This window comes from Pan troglodytes, chromosome 4 (genome assembly GCF_028858775.2).
Source record: "Pan troglodytes isolate AG18354 chromosome 4, NHGRI_mPanTro3-v2.0_pri, whole genome shotgun sequence".
Classification (NCBI taxonomy): domain Eukaryota; kingdom Metazoa; phylum Chordata; class Mammalia; order Primates; family Hominidae; genus Pan; species Pan troglodytes.
The window spans coordinates 139,085,503-139,100,101 of record NC_072402.2 but is presented as its reverse complement, the minus strand read 5'-3'; the positions used below and the strand labels follow the sequence as shown (position 1 = coordinate 139,100,101).

General features: G+C 45.8%; 8 protein-coding genes and 1 pseudogene across 8 annotated transcripts in view; all 9 read right to left on the bottom strand.

Annotated features, from left to right (window-relative positions):
* Positions 1–4,379, bottom strand: part of PCDHGA6 (protocadherin gamma subfamily A, 6) — a 138,664-nt gene extending 134,285 nt beyond the window's left edge. Inside the window, 1 exon segment of the mRNA NM_001082564.2 lies at positions 1,786–4,379. Coding sequence (NP_001076033.2) covers positions 1,786–4,209 — 2,424 coding nt within the window. The 5' untranslated portion in view covers positions 4,210–4,379.
* PCDHGA5 (protocadherin gamma subfamily A, 5) overlaps positions 1–14,118 on the bottom strand; it is a 148,403-nt gene extending 134,285 nt beyond the window's left edge. The window contains 1 exon segment of the mRNA NM_001082563.3: positions 11,529–14,118. Within this exon segment, the coding sequence (NP_001076032.1) occupies positions 11,529–13,949 (2,421 nt within the window). The 5' untranslated portion in view covers positions 13,950–14,118.
* Positions 1–14,599, bottom strand: part of PCDHGA1 (protocadherin gamma subfamily A, 1) — a 181,896-nt gene that overhangs the window by 134,282 nt on the left and 33,015 nt on the right.
* The window catches only part of PCDHGA2 (protocadherin gamma subfamily A, 2), a 173,709-nt gene that overhangs the window by 134,285 nt on the left and 24,825 nt on the right, over positions 1–14,599 (bottom strand).
* The window catches only part of PCDHGA3 (protocadherin gamma subfamily A, 3), a 168,420-nt gene that overhangs the window by 134,283 nt on the left and 19,538 nt on the right, over positions 1–14,599 (bottom strand).
* PCDHGB1 (protocadherin gamma subfamily B, 1) overlaps positions 1–14,599 on the bottom strand; it is a 162,383-nt gene that overhangs the window by 134,285 nt on the left and 13,499 nt on the right.
* Positions 1–14,599, bottom strand: part of PCDHGA4 (protocadherin gamma subfamily A, 4) — a 157,524-nt gene that overhangs the window by 134,285 nt on the left and 8,640 nt on the right.
* The window catches only part of PCDHGB2 (protocadherin gamma subfamily B, 2), a 153,234-nt gene that overhangs the window by 134,285 nt on the left and 4,350 nt on the right, over positions 1–14,599 (bottom strand).
* Positions 5,354–8,150, bottom strand: PCDHGB3P (protocadherin gamma B3 pseudogene; annotated as a pseudogene).

Here is a 14,599-nt window from a genome sequence, read left to right as displayed (position 1 = left end):
ATATGTCCTGTAAGCAGACACTACCGAGCATGTTTTAAAATTCATGTTCACTCTTTATTTATTAATTATTATTATTATTTTTTGAGACAGAGTCTCGCTCTGTCACCCAGACTGGAGTGCAGTGGCACGATCTTGGCTCACTGCAACCTCTGCCTCCTGGGTTCAAGCGATTCTCCTGCCTCAGCCTCCTGAGTAGCTGCGATTACAGGCCCATGCCACCCCACCTGGCTAATTTTTGTATTTTTAGTAGAGACGGGGTTTCACCATGTTGGTCAGGCTGGTCTCGAACTCCTGACTTCGTGAGATGCCTGCCTTGGCCTCCCAAAGTGTTGGGATTACAGGCATGAGCCACCGCACCTGGCCATTTTCACTCTTAAATACTATCAGGCACACAGTATGCAAAAGACATTGTAGTAGGCACACAGCATCGGTGCTTAGTTATTGTTAACAACCCAATAATTATAATAATGGTGATGTCAACAAATACGTGTTCACTATGCTGCTTTAGAGTTTGAAAAAAAGTTATAAAATTATTTTCTTAGAATTTGAGTCAGATAGATAAGGAAAGTCTTGTTTTAAAAAATAATATAAGTAGAGCTTATTTGAGCCAAGCTTTAGGATTGCAACCCAGGAACATAGATTCAAGTTGCCCTGGATACACACTCTATAAGCAGCAGTAACAAGTGGATTTTTACTCCAGACTGGGCAACAGAGGGGGATCCTATCTCTGATAAGAGAAGTCTTTTAAATCTTAATTTTAATTGGAAGATAATGGCGATTGTAACTGGCCCAAGTAAATAACAGATAGTTACAGGAATGTTATTCAGGTCTTTTAACACCAAAGATCAGGTGTCCCCTGCTGCAGTTACCAATGACTCTTATCTTTTCAAAAATAATTTTTGATTCCTAAGTAGTAAAGGTGAAAGATCTCTTGTATGAATGTCTGTCGTTTATAGTTATCAAGTAACACTGAGAAAAAACAAAATCTTTTTTTTTTTTTTTTTTTTTGAGAGAGAGAGAGAAAGAGTCTCATTCTGTCTCCCAGGCTAGGGTGCAGTGACACAATTATATCTCACTGCAGCCTCATACCCCTGGACTTAAGCAATCCTCCTATCAGAGCTTCTTGAGTAGCTGGGACTACAGGCGTACGCCACACATCTGGCTACTTTTTTTTCTTTTTGGTAGAGACAGAGTCACCCAGGCTGGTCTCAAACTCCTGGTCTCAAGGGATCCTCCTGCCTCAGCCTCCTGAAGAGGTGGGATTACAGGCGTGAACCACCATGCTAGCTAAAACCAAGATCTTGATCTTTAACACTGACCTAAATTAAGGTTATTTTTTTCCCACATTAGAAAAAGAAAGAACCTTACAAATGTCACATAGTAGGAAAAAACCTAAGAAACGAGATGTACTCAATCCAAGACACAAATAGTTTGCCAAGAAGAGAAAGGTAAAGAAAAACTAGGACATGCATTATTTTCCCCCACAAAACTAAGACTTCAGAACATTCTTTTGATATAAAGGAAAAACATTAGAATTATGTGATTCTCTGCAAAGGACTAAGAAAACTAAGCACTAATCAAAGACAATCTTTAATTTTCCTGTCAACCAATAAAAACGATACCCTTACCTGAACAAGGGAGTCTTCCACTTTACAAAATCACGAATCTTCCTGTACCAAAAGAGGTTCGCTTCTATAACAGCCGATCTGGCTGATGAGCCTGTCTGATTAGTTGGGTTGCGGGAAGATCAGATTACTCTTCCCGCTTAGGCGGAAAGAAACTCACCTGAAGTTGCCTGGGGTCTCCTTTCGTTTCAAGTAAATCCTGAGTTATCAGAAGAGGCTCGCTTTTCTCATAGCTCTCCTGGTTGATAAGCGTGTCGGCATAGTTGGGCTGGGGGAAAATCAGATGACTCTTACGCGAGTCTGCAGTGAGTGAGACCTCGTGGGAATAGGTCTGCAGGAAAGCCCGAACCCCGTCCACGCCCACAAAGTGCGAGCCGGGCATGCTCGCTAAGCCACCTCCCGAAGCCTGCAGCAGGCGTGACTTGTGCCAGCGCTGCAGCCTGAGCGCCAGCAGCACGATGACGAAGGCCAGGAAGACGCAGGAGACCGCGGCCACCGCCACCACCAGGTACAGAGTGAGGTCCGAATCGTTGGGTTTGGCGGAGGGCTCGAGGCTGCCCAGGTCGGCCAGGATGTCGGGGATCCTGTCGGCCACGGCCACGGTGAGCGTGACAGTGGCGGAGAGAGGGGGCTGGCCGTGGTCCTGGACGGCCACCACTAGGCTCTGCTTGAGCGCGTCTCTGTCCAGCAGGGCTCGCGCCGTGCGCACCTCGCCCGTGTGCAGGCCCACTGAGAAGAGTCCTGGCTCGCTGGCCTTGAGCAGGCGGTAGGACAGCCAGGCGTTCTGGCCCGAGTCTCTGTCCACCGCCACCACCTTGGTAACCAGGTAGCCGGGCTCTGCGGAGCGGGGCGCCAGCTCCACGCCAGTGGAACCGTCTGTGGGGAGGGCGGGGTACAGGATCTCGGGCGCATTGTCATTCTGGTCCAGCACAAACAGGCTCAGTGACACGTTGCTGCTAAGAGGCGGGTCCCCGCTGTCGCTGGCTGTCACCCACAGCTGTAGGTCTCTCAACTGCTCATAGTCGAAGGAGCGCAGGGCGTACAGAATCCCAGTGTCGGAGTTGATGGACACGTAGGAGGACAGGGGCGCCCCCTGGAGGGTGTCTTCTGCCAGTGAGTAGGAGACTTGGGCGTTCTGGTCCACGTCAGGGTCCAGTGCATTCACAGAGAAGATGGAGGCACCCCTGGGGTTGTTTTCAAGGACATAGACTGAGTAGGATGAATGGGGGAAGGTGGGCGGGTTGTCGTTGGTGTCTGCCACATTTAGAGAGATGATTGTTTCTGTAGACAGAGGTGGTGTTCCTTTGTCCGTGGCTGTCACAGTGATGTTGTACAAGAATACCTCTTCCCGGTCTAGAGCTGCATTTGTCACTAATCGATAATAATTGCCAACTGATTTTTCCAATTCAAATGGGAGACTTCTCGGGATGGAACAGGTTACCAGGCCATTCAGGCCAGAGTCTCGATCGAACACTTGAAAAAGGGCGATTACTGTTCCTGGAGGTGCACTTTCAGCAATTGTTCTGCTTCCAGATGTAACAACCACTTCTGGTACATTATCATTGACATCCAAGATAGTTATTAAGACTTTCGCTCTGTCTCGAAGACCTGGCCCATCCCGGGCTTCAACACCCAGCTCATAAAAACTCGAGTCCTCATAGTCTAGATTTGCAGAAGTTGAAATTTCTCCAGTCAAAACATTCAAACAGAAAATTTGTGAGATCTTTTCTGTAATCTTCACAAAGGAATAAGTTACTTCCCCGTGGACTCCTTCATCCTGGTCGGTGGCAGTCACTGCCAACACTGGTGTGCCTACTGGCAGGTTTTCAGGAACACTTACACGGTAGACAGGCTGAGTAAACACTGGAGTGTTGTCATTCACATCTAGAACTGTTACCAGAATTTGGGCGATGCTTGAGCGGACAGGGTCGCCGCCATCCATGGCAGTAAGGACCAGGCGGTAAACGGCTTCTCCTTCCCGGTCCAGTGTGCCCTCCAGCACCAGCTCCGGGTACTTGGGCCCATGGGCTTCGCTTTGCACGTCCACTGAGAAGTGACTATTACCACTGAGCTTAAATCCCTGAAGGGAGTTCATTCCCACATCAGGGTCATAGACCTCCATTAGTGGAAAACGAGAGGATGGAGCTGCGTTTTCGAGAATTTTCACTTCCAATTCTTCCTTTAAGAATCGGGGTGTATTGTCATTAATGTCCACTATTTCCACTTCCACGGGATAAAGATTCAGTTTATCCTCGACAAGGATGTTAAAACTCACCAGACACCGCGGGCTCTGAGCACAGAGCTCCTCGCGGTCTATCCTACCCGCGGTGACCAAGCTGCCGTTTCGCGGGTTCAGAGAGAAAAGCTGCATCCTACCTCTGGAGACGATGCGGACTCCGTGCTCCGCCAGCTCCTGGGGCTCCAGTCCCAGATCCTTGACGATGTTGCCTACGAAGGAGCCTTTCTCCAGCTCCTCGGGAATAGAGTAGCGGATCTGCGCTGCCGCGGCCCCCCACAGCGTCCCCAGGAGCGTGAGGAGCAGGACCTGCTCGCTGCGCTGCGGATGCCTCTGCGGAGGCGCCATTACTGGCTTATTAGGGACTTCTCTGGGATTAAGAAGAGGAAGAACAGATCTGCATCACTTTTGCTCTTCTCAGAAATGGCGGTGAAGGTCCTTCAACAAGCAGAGACCGGATGCGAAGCGTTTCAGGTCAGAATTTCTGCACAGCTTTCCTGCTTTCCCGTCTAATTTGCTTTGTGGTTGGAGGATGTAACTTGAGTTTCCGTTGATTTTCTTGCCCAGGTTGGTCAACAGCGACGCTTAGAGTCCTAACTTAATACTGCATCGTTTTGCGAAACTATCACACAGAGGATTTTATTTCTGCTAAATCTGCAGAGATGACACTCATAATATTTCCCTCCCCAAGATAATGAAGCATTTAGAAGAGTGTAAGAGATTATTTTGAATAATTTTAAATGTTCTCTGAAGTTTACCATTCATTTTTATGAAAATATCTCTTAGGACCTTGGGGAACAGAAATAATATTACAATCTTCTGTAAATTTTGAATTATCATCACATTTCACCACCATTTATGCTAGTCCCATTTTCAGTAAGGGTACCAACAACCACAAACACTTTTTTTGAGACAAAGTCTCGCTCTGTCTCCCAGGCTAGAGTGCAGGGTCACAATTATAGCTCATTGCAGCCGCTACCTCCTGGGATCAAGGGATCCTCCCACCTCAGCCTCCCGAGTAGCTGGGACTACAGGCATATGCTACACAAACACATTTTGAACCAATTCATTACAGTGCCCATTACAAGAGTTGCCATTTTAGATGCCATTATTTCTTTTGATTAGCATAGAAGTTAAAAACTGCCCTGACATAGGCAACGTCTGTGTATACTTTTAAAAACATGCAAAGGGAAGTAAAAATATTATATACAGGTTACATTAAAAATGTGTTAAGATATACATAATGTTTCATATATTTTAGGATTGACTGCATTAAAACTAAGTAAACCACTTAATTGTGAGGATTTGGGTCTAATTCTGGATAGATATGTCTGAAAATGACAGTGTGAGATAATACTGTATTAAAAATGTTTCAGATTATAGTGTATTAGGATTAAGAAAAGTTTCAAGACTATCAAAAGGAGGCTTTCTATGAAAGAACAACTGCAACACAGATATTCTACAGGAAATTCTACAAAGAATTTCCTAGACACCCTACTCTACACCAGAAAATCAATAAAATAATGTAATCAGGGAATATTTAATCTGTATTCTTTTTATCTCTAAATCAATGAATTGAAACCCAATTATATTTATGGAAGGAAAAGTTTGAAGAAACTCACCTTTTGCAAATTGCCTGAATTAGAAGGCATTTCTGGATTGTCATTACTTTCAAACCAAGACGCTTCATCACATAGAAGATCTTGTGGTGCAGCATTTTCAGCCTTTATATTGAGAAATTTAAACTCGGTGTTTGAGGAATGTGAGGCAGCACACAGATTGTAGGAATAAGGCAAAGTCCTTTCGCTGTAGGTGGGGAGAACTCCAGGTACAGTCTTGAAGCAGACACCAGGCTGAAAGTAGCCCTCAGTGGCGGGTCTGGAGGAGCGTCGCAGGCGCAGGGAGATTGCCAGAATCACCGCGAGGAGGAAGAGCACTGAGATCAAGGCCAACGCCACTACTAGGTGAAACTGCAGCTCCGCCTGAGGGTCAGAGGGAGTGGGGCGGTCGCTAAGGTCAGGTTGTATCTCTTGCAAGCTATCTGCGAAGATTAGGTGCAGCGTGACGGTGGCTGAAAGAGGCGGCTGTCCTCCATCACGCACAGTGACCAGCAGGCGCTGGCGGGCGGCCTCCCTGTCGCCCAAGGTACACGCCGTGCGCACCTCACCCGTGCGCAGCCCCAGGCTGAACAGCCCGGGCTCGCTGGCCTGCACAATGTGGTAGGACAGCCAGGCGTTGTATCCCGAGTCTGCGTCCACCGCCACCACCTTGGTCACCAGGTAGCCAGGCTCTGCAGAGTGCGGCACCATATCGAAGAGCGCGGAGCCGTCGGGCCCCAGAGCTGGGTATAGCACCCGCGGTGCATTGTCGTTGCGGGTCGTCCACCAACACGCGCAGGCTCACGTTGGCGCTGAGCGTAGGCGAACCCTGGTCGCGGGCCTGCAGAGTGAGCTCGAAGGCACGCAGCTGCTCGTGGTCGAAGGCTCGCTGCGCGAACACCACCCCGCTCCGCGCGCTCACGGACACGTAGGATGACAGCTCCCGCGGCTCCAGGTCACTAGCCACGATGTAGTAGGAGACAAGGCCATTAGGTCCCAAGTCGGGATCCGAGGCGCTGACATGCGCAATGGAGGCTCCAGGCGGATTGTTCTCAGCTACATGCACGGTGTAGGAGGCCTGGTGGAAAACGGGAACGTTGTCGTTGACGTCAAGGATGTGCAGAGTGATGGTCTTGCTGGAGGAGAGCGGTGGATTGCCTTTGTCGGTAGCTGTGATCGTCACATTGTATTCTGGGATCTGCTCCCGGTCCAGGGCTCCAACTGTCACCAACCTGTATGTGTTTTTGGTATCTTGAACGATTTTAAAGGGGAACTTTCCTTTTAGTTGGCATAGGATTTCTCCATTAAATCCAGAATCTAGATCATGTGTTTTGATCAGGGCAACGGCAGTCCCCAGCTCAGCATCTTCTTGTATATGTTGGGATTCAGAAGCCAGGGTTATCTCCGGGGCATTGTCATTTTCATCTGAAATATCTATCTGTACTTTACAATATGCAGTGTGATGTCCACCATCTTTTGCTTCCACCCCAATTGTGTAGCTATCTCTCTCTTCAAAGTCCAGTTCTCCAATAGTGGTGAGTTCCCCCGTTTTACTGTCCAGCTTGAACAGTTGTCTCACTTCCTTACCAATATTGATGAAGGCATAGATGATTTCGGCATTGATGCCCTCATCCATGTCAATGGCCATCACTTTTAATACCGAGGAGCCAGCGGGCAGGTTCTCTGCAACACTGACCCTGTACATGTCCTGAGTAAATACTGGGGGGTTATCATTTGCATCTGCGACAATTATCCTGATCTGGGTGGTACAGCTTCTGGAGGGCTCGCCCCCATCCACAGCTGTGAGGACCAGGTGGTGATGTGGCTGCTCTTCCCTGTCCAGGGGTGCTTTCAGTACTAGCTCTGGGTACCTACTGCCATCCAGGTTCTCCTTCTGAATCAAAGAGAAGTGCGGATCAGGGCTGAGGTAGTACTGCTGCAGCGAATTGAGACCTACATCAGGATCTTGCGCAGATTCCAGGGCAAATGTGGCTCCAGTGAGCGCCAGTTCGCTGATTTCCAGCTCAGTGATATTTTGGCTAAAGGTCGGTGGGTTGTCGTTAATATCCTGGATCAGCACAATTACATGAAAAAAGTTTAAAGGCTTTTCAGCAACCATTTCAAATTCCAGAACACACGTCGACTTCTTGCCACAAATCTCCTCTCGGTCTATACGGTCGCTCACAAGTAAGTTCCCATTTTCGGGGCTCACGGTAAATAATTTCTTCTCTGCAATAACCCGCAGGTTCCTAGTAGGTAAATCCCCCACGCCAAACCCCAGGTCCTTGGCGAGGTTCCCTACCAGCGAGCCCCTGTCCAGCTCCTCGGGAATAGCGTAGCGGATCGGTTCAGAGAGCGCCTGGCCTAACAAAGAGAGCAGGAAGAGAAATAGCATTCGCCTCTGCCCTGCTGGGCCCCTCCATCCGGAGCTATTTCCCATCCCGCTCTCTGCGCCTTTGCCTTTCTAAATCCGAGGAGAGGAGATCTTTAAATAATCCCAAGAGTTCTCCGAGCAGGACCAACTATTTGCTTTGTCTTGGTGCTTGGGTTCTCTAATGGGTGTCTCCGCTGCAGGAAGCCTGATAGAGAGTGCACTTTTCTTCCGAGTTGGCTGCGGCGGGAGGAGCCAATATTTTGCACAGCACTAGCCAAGAGCGGCACCCGGCGCCTCTGCTGCAGAACTGCAGTAATGGTGACTAAATCAGCTCCAAATAAGGAGCCAGTTAGGAGAAAAATCGGCAGTGTACTGATAGTGATACTTTCTTCCCATTTTAAAAGGACTTTTAAAAAACATTAAATATACTTACTATATCTTTAGTCTGTTATTTCTTTTAATTTGAGATTTATCCGTCCAAATCAAGTACCTTTTACTTGTCAAAGGGCAGAGATAATCTTGCTCAATCCCGTCACCTTTTTAGTTTCCATTTTCATAAAATGGTCATAATAATATCTTCTCTGCCTACTCTAGTAGAAATGAGGGCCAAATAAAATAATACATAGAAAATCATACAAATGAAAGCTATTTTTGGTGATGGCAGAAGGCGTAGTATAAAGAGGCTTGAAATATCAGCTTCACGTGTATTCTTATTGCATTCTATTTCCTTTACTTCTAACTTCTAAAAGTTATATGTCATAGCTTTTAGTTTTATTCTATGTTTCACTTTCTTCTCTTTTATCTTTATTATCTCCCCCCAAAAGAAGTTAAAGGTAATGAGGAAATGATTGACCTTATAAAATAGAAGTATAGTAAAAAGCAAGAGGGTCTCTTTTCCTTTGTTTCCAAGTATCTACTTTTAATTAAATAAGTATGATTGAAAACTTTTTTTTTTCTATAGAGGTGGGGTTTCACTATGTTGCCCAGGCTGGGCTAGAACACCTGGCTTTAAGCAATCATCCCACCTCAGCGTCCCAAATTGCTGGGATTATAGTCATGAACCACCCTGGCCCAAATGAAAAACTTTTACAAAGGATGTTTTTTCATACTACATCACAATTGTCCTGAAATGTACTGTTTCTTCTCAAGTAGCCTAACAATGATGCGTTGTTAGGATTGGGGAGTGAATTGTAAGTCCTTATAATTATATTATTTAATTATGTAAGTAATCTTCCTGTCCACTTTTCCTTGGTCCCCAGTTTACCATCTGATCATCATAACTTTTTGTTATTTACACTTTTCCCTGGTCAATAACATGCCATTTTCCATGTTTCTGACAGGTGTCTTACAGTTTTAATTCCATTTTCAAACCAGAAAATCTTCCTAAAGAAATTATCTTTAGCCTACATAATGTATTGTTACTCTAAAACTAGGCAAGTGTGCAGCAATAAGCAATGAGTTCCACACCGAATTCACCTTATAGTGGAAAAGCATTATAGCATCTTAAACTACTCACAGTATCCAGAATTCTAGACAGCCACTCATTGTCACCTTTATACAAACATCAAAAATATAACTGACTCAAGACTTTGCTCCAAAACATTCCAAAGCAAGTGCCTTCCAACCCAATGCCAAGTGTTCATTGTATGAACACTTCAATTAGTATGAAAAATTATTCTTCAGAACACATATAAAACTAAAGATTCAGATATTTAAAAGTATATGGTATATACAGTACATACATTCAAAATGTATGGATCAAGCATTTTATAGTCTGTTAGTAGTTTATAGAGGGTTTAAAGATATTTTTCCATTGCACAAAACATTTAACTCAGAGGAAATGTACCCAAATCTATAACCTTTACTTTTTTCCCAAACACCTACCCTAAGAAGCATATAACATTTTCTTTTAAAAAAAATGGAAAAGCAAGTTTTCACATAGGAGTGAATGATGTCAACACCTACTGTATAGATTCTCTTGTTACTCTTTGGATGCATTCACTATTCGGTGAGTTTGTACATTTTACATTTTGGTCAGAATGTCCGTGTGTATGTATGTGTGTTTGTGTGTGTGTATGTGTGTATATATATGTGTGTGTATATGTATATAGATATAGATATACTTGAATGCTCTTTAAGAATGTTTAAAAAATAAAAATCAAGTGGTCTTAGGTTCTTTAATGTGTCAATTAACCTTTCATGTGGTTGAGTAATGTAGCTTACTATCCCATTTGTAATATTTTATTACCTTTTCCCCTTATTTAGTCGTTATTTGAAGCTGATGCTCAAGGTGTTAAAAGTACAAAATTTGAAGGATTAAGAATATTTTAATAAGAAGCATCTGAAAATCATCTTCAGCAAATCAGATGCAGAAGGGAAATCTAGTAGTTCTTTCATTACATAACACATCCTCCTGGAATTTGAGGCGCATAGACCAGTATTTCATTAAGACAAATCTATTAATTTAAGATGAGCACATATGTTAGATATGAAATTTAAAATTTTGAACCATCTTTAAGTTGAGTTCTTTTTTTTCAAATACAACCTTAAACTCAAGTAATAAAGAAGAATTGCACCTACACTTAAAGAAACGCTAACATTGCAGTAGGTATTGATTCTAATAAGTAAAGGGTTTATCTATAACAGAAGATGCCAAGTGTGTGACATATTTACATTTATTGAGTGCAGCAGTATGTAACTCTCTGGAGGCTTTACATCACAGAACGAAGCCCAACTTTAAGGTTCCTTTACACTGATTTCTTCTCTCAACAAGCCCACATATCCAATAACTACATGGCTTAACACAAACTTTCCAGACTTTAGAATGCTACATGTTATCATTAATATAAATTTTATCTACTTTTCTGATATTTATTTATTTATTTATTTATTTATTTATTTATTTATTTTGAGACGGAGTCTCGCTCTGTCTCCCAGGCTGGAGTGCAGTGGCGCGATCTCGGCTTACTGCAAGCTCCGCCTCCCGGGTTCACCCCATTCTCCTGCCTCAGCCTTCCGAGTAGCTGGGACTACAGGCGCCTGTCACCACGCCCGGCTAATTTTTTGTATTTTTAGTAGAGACAGGGTTTCACCGTGTTAGCCAGGATGGTCTCGATCTCCTGACCTCGTGATCCGCCCACCTCAGCCTCCCAAAGTGCTGGGATTACAGGCGTCAGCCACCGCACCCGGCCTCTTTTCTGATATTTATGACCCAGAAGTTCTCTGTACCTTTCCACTGATTTATGTAAATACTGTAAATTATTTCCTTAAACAAATTTCAGGTAGACTAAAATATCAGTCCTATACATTATCCTTTCCAAAACACATTCACTAATGGTGTCTAGGCAGACACTCAAAAGAGAACAATATATCTAACAATTTGAATAAATAAAACATCTTTTCTATTAATAGAACTGCGGTTCCAATATAACAAAATATTTGGGTAAAATGATTATATTTAACCACTTTCCTTTAAGGTATTTGTTTCACTTAAGTCTACAGATATCAGCTAGACTTCCCAAAACAGAACTTGAAAACAAATGGAGAAAGCATGAATTATATAAAAAAATTAATCTCCAATACAGCAAATAATGTTCCACTATTTACATAACTAGCTGATTCTGAATATGACAGAAACATGAAAAAGGAAACAAATGAAAATGTTCCGGTCATCCTTACCGAAAGAGAAAACTAACCTGAACACGCCGTTCTTCTTTGTTTGCATCTACCTTATCAGACATCAGAAGAGGCTCGCTTTTCTCACAGCTCTCTTCACTAAGGAGCGTGTCTGCATAGTTGGGCTGGGGAAAGATCAGGTGACTCTTCCTCGAGTCCGCGGTGAGGGAGACCTCGTGGGAATAGGTCTGCAGGAAAGCCCGAACCCCATCCACGCCCACAAAGTGCGAGGCTGGCACACCCGCCAACCTGCTGCCTTCAGCCTGAAGCAGGCGTGACTTGTGCCAGCGCCTCAGTCTGAGCACCAGCAGCACGATGACGAAGGCCAGGAAGACGCAGGAGACTGCAGCCACTGCCACCACAAGATAGAGTGTGAGGTCCAGATCCTCAGGGTCAATGGGGGTCTTGATACTGCCTAGGTCAGCCAGGATGTCAGGGATCCTGTCGGCCACGGCAACGGTGACCGTGACGGTGGCTGACAGAGGGGGCTGGCCATGGTCTTCGACGGCCACCACGAGGCTCTGCTTGAGCGCGTCTCTGTCCAGCAGGGCTCGCGCTGTGCGCACCTCGCCCGTGTGCAGCCCAACCGCAAAGAGTCCTGGCTCGCTGGCCTTAAGCAGGCGGTAGGACAGCCAGGCGTTCTGGCCTGAATCTTTGTCCACCGCTACCACCTTGGTCACCAGGTAGCCAGGTTCTGCGGAGCGAGGCGCCAGCTCCACGCCCGTGGAACCGTCTGTGGGGAGGGCGGGGTACAGGATCTCGGGCGTATTGTCGTTCTGGTCCAGCACAAACAGGCTCAGCGACACGTTGCTGCTAAGTGGAGGGTTCCCACTGTCGCTGGCTGTCACCCACAACTGTAGGTCTCTCAACTGCTCATAGTCGAAGGATCTCAGCGCATACAGGACACCGGTGTCAGAGTTAATGGATACATAGGAGGACAAGGGCGCCCCCTGAAATGTGTCTTCAGCCAGGGAGTAGGTGACTCGAGCGTTGTCGCCGCTGTCGGGGTCATGGGCTGTCACAGAGAAGATAGAGACACCTCTGGGATTGTTTTCTGGGACAGAGGTGGAGTAGGAGGCTTGAGGGAAATTGGGTGGGTTGTCATTAACGTCTGCTACTTTCAAGGGGATGTGGCTTTCTGTAGAGAGGGGCGGGGTTCCATGGTCCATGACGGTTAAAGTGATATTATAATCTGAAGTCTCTTCTCTGTCCAGGTCTCTAGTTGTTACTAGGTGATAGTAATTATCAACTGACTTCTCCAATTTAAAAGGCAAGTTCCTAGGAATAGAGCATGCAATCTCACCATTTTCTCCAGAATCACCATCATGTACGCTAAACAGCGCGATTACAGTTCCGGGAAGACAGTCTTCAGACAGCGAACTGGTCAGAGAGGTGAGGATCACTTCGGGGGCATTGTCATTCACGTCCTGTACTGTGACCACCACCTTAGCGCTGGCAACAAGAGCGCCTCCATCCTGAGCTACCACTTCCATGAGGTAGAATCTGGATTCTTCATAGTCCAGTGATTGTAGAGTTGAGATTTCCCCCAGGTTGGAATCAAGTTGGAAAGTCTCCGAAATTTTTTCTTCTTCATTGCGAAAAGAGTAGGTCAATTTCCCGTTTATTCCCTCATCTGGATCCGTGGCGGTTAGCATGAGCAGCCGAGTGCCCACAGGTATGTTCTCTGGAACACTTACGCTGTACTCGGATGGGGTGAACAGGGGCGCATTGTCGTTTGCGTCGAGGACCGTAACACGGATGTGCGTGGTGCCGGAGAGTACCGGGTCTCCGCCATCTAAAGCTGTGAGGAGGAGGTCGTGAACAGTCTCTTTCTCGCGGTCTAGGGGCTGTTCCAACACCAGCTCCGGATACTTTTGTCCATCAGTTCCGATTACCACATCCAGAGAGAAGTGCAGATTGGAGCTGAGCTGGTAACTCCGGAGGGAGTTCACACCCACATCCGCATCCCGCGCGAAGGGAAGCACTAACCGTGTCCCTGCAGCCGCATTTTCATTAACTTTTACTTTTAACTCTTCATCCCGGAAACGCGGGAAGTTATCATTAATATCGATTATTTCTACTTCTACTCCATAAATTTTCATTTTGTTCTCAACCAAGATGTTAAAGTTCACCACACACAGTGGGCTCTGAGCGCAGAGCTCCTCCCGGTCTATCCTGCCCGCGGTGACCAAGCTGCCGCTTCGCGGGTTCAGGGCAAAAAGCTGCGTCCTACCTCTGGAGACGATGCGGACTCCGCGCTGCGCCAGCTCCTGGGGCTCCAGCCCAAGGTCCTTGGCTATGTTGCCGACGAAGGAGCCTTTGTCCAGCTCCTCCGGCATCGAGTAGCGGATCTGCCCGGATCCTGGCTCGCACAGCGTCCCCAGGAGCATGAAGGGCAGCAGCAGCTCTCCGCAGCCCCAGCCCCTAGGTGGACTCGCCATTGCCTTCTCTCTGCCCAATTTTCTCTTAGTTCTGGTTCAGCCTGCTGTTTCCTTATTTATCTAAAGCCGATGGGTACATATTCCCTGACGAAAATGGGCGTGGACGGTTGGCTTTTCGTAGGAGCTTGTCTGGTCTGTGTGTTTAGTATGGAGGGAGCAGAGTCGGGTCGCCTCTGCGGCAGCTTCTTTCCCACTTTGGTCAACAGCGACGCTCAGAGTCCTAACCAGTGACTGCACCAAATTCCATTTTTATTTCTCCTAAGTTTAGTTATAATTTTATTTCTAATAATGTTGCCATATCCTTAATGTTTAACTGTGTAGCGTTGTTTATGACCGTTAATTCAGCTTTAATTCTGAATAGCAAGACTTCCACAATCCCTGAGATCAATATGATTATTAGATTTCAATACCTTACAAAAATTTTATTTAATGCGTCATCGGGGGAGCCTATGTCCTTTATTTACCTCTTATCTATATTTAGTCCATTAAATTAGGACATTCAAATTCTTACCTTTGTAGGATTCAAGATTTCATCTCTTTATTAGGATAAATTTAGGAAAACGTGCTTATTTGCATATAAGAATACCAAGGAAACAAACCCAGTTCTCCATGCACCTTTCCAAACAGGCCTACTGATTTATGTAAGTTAT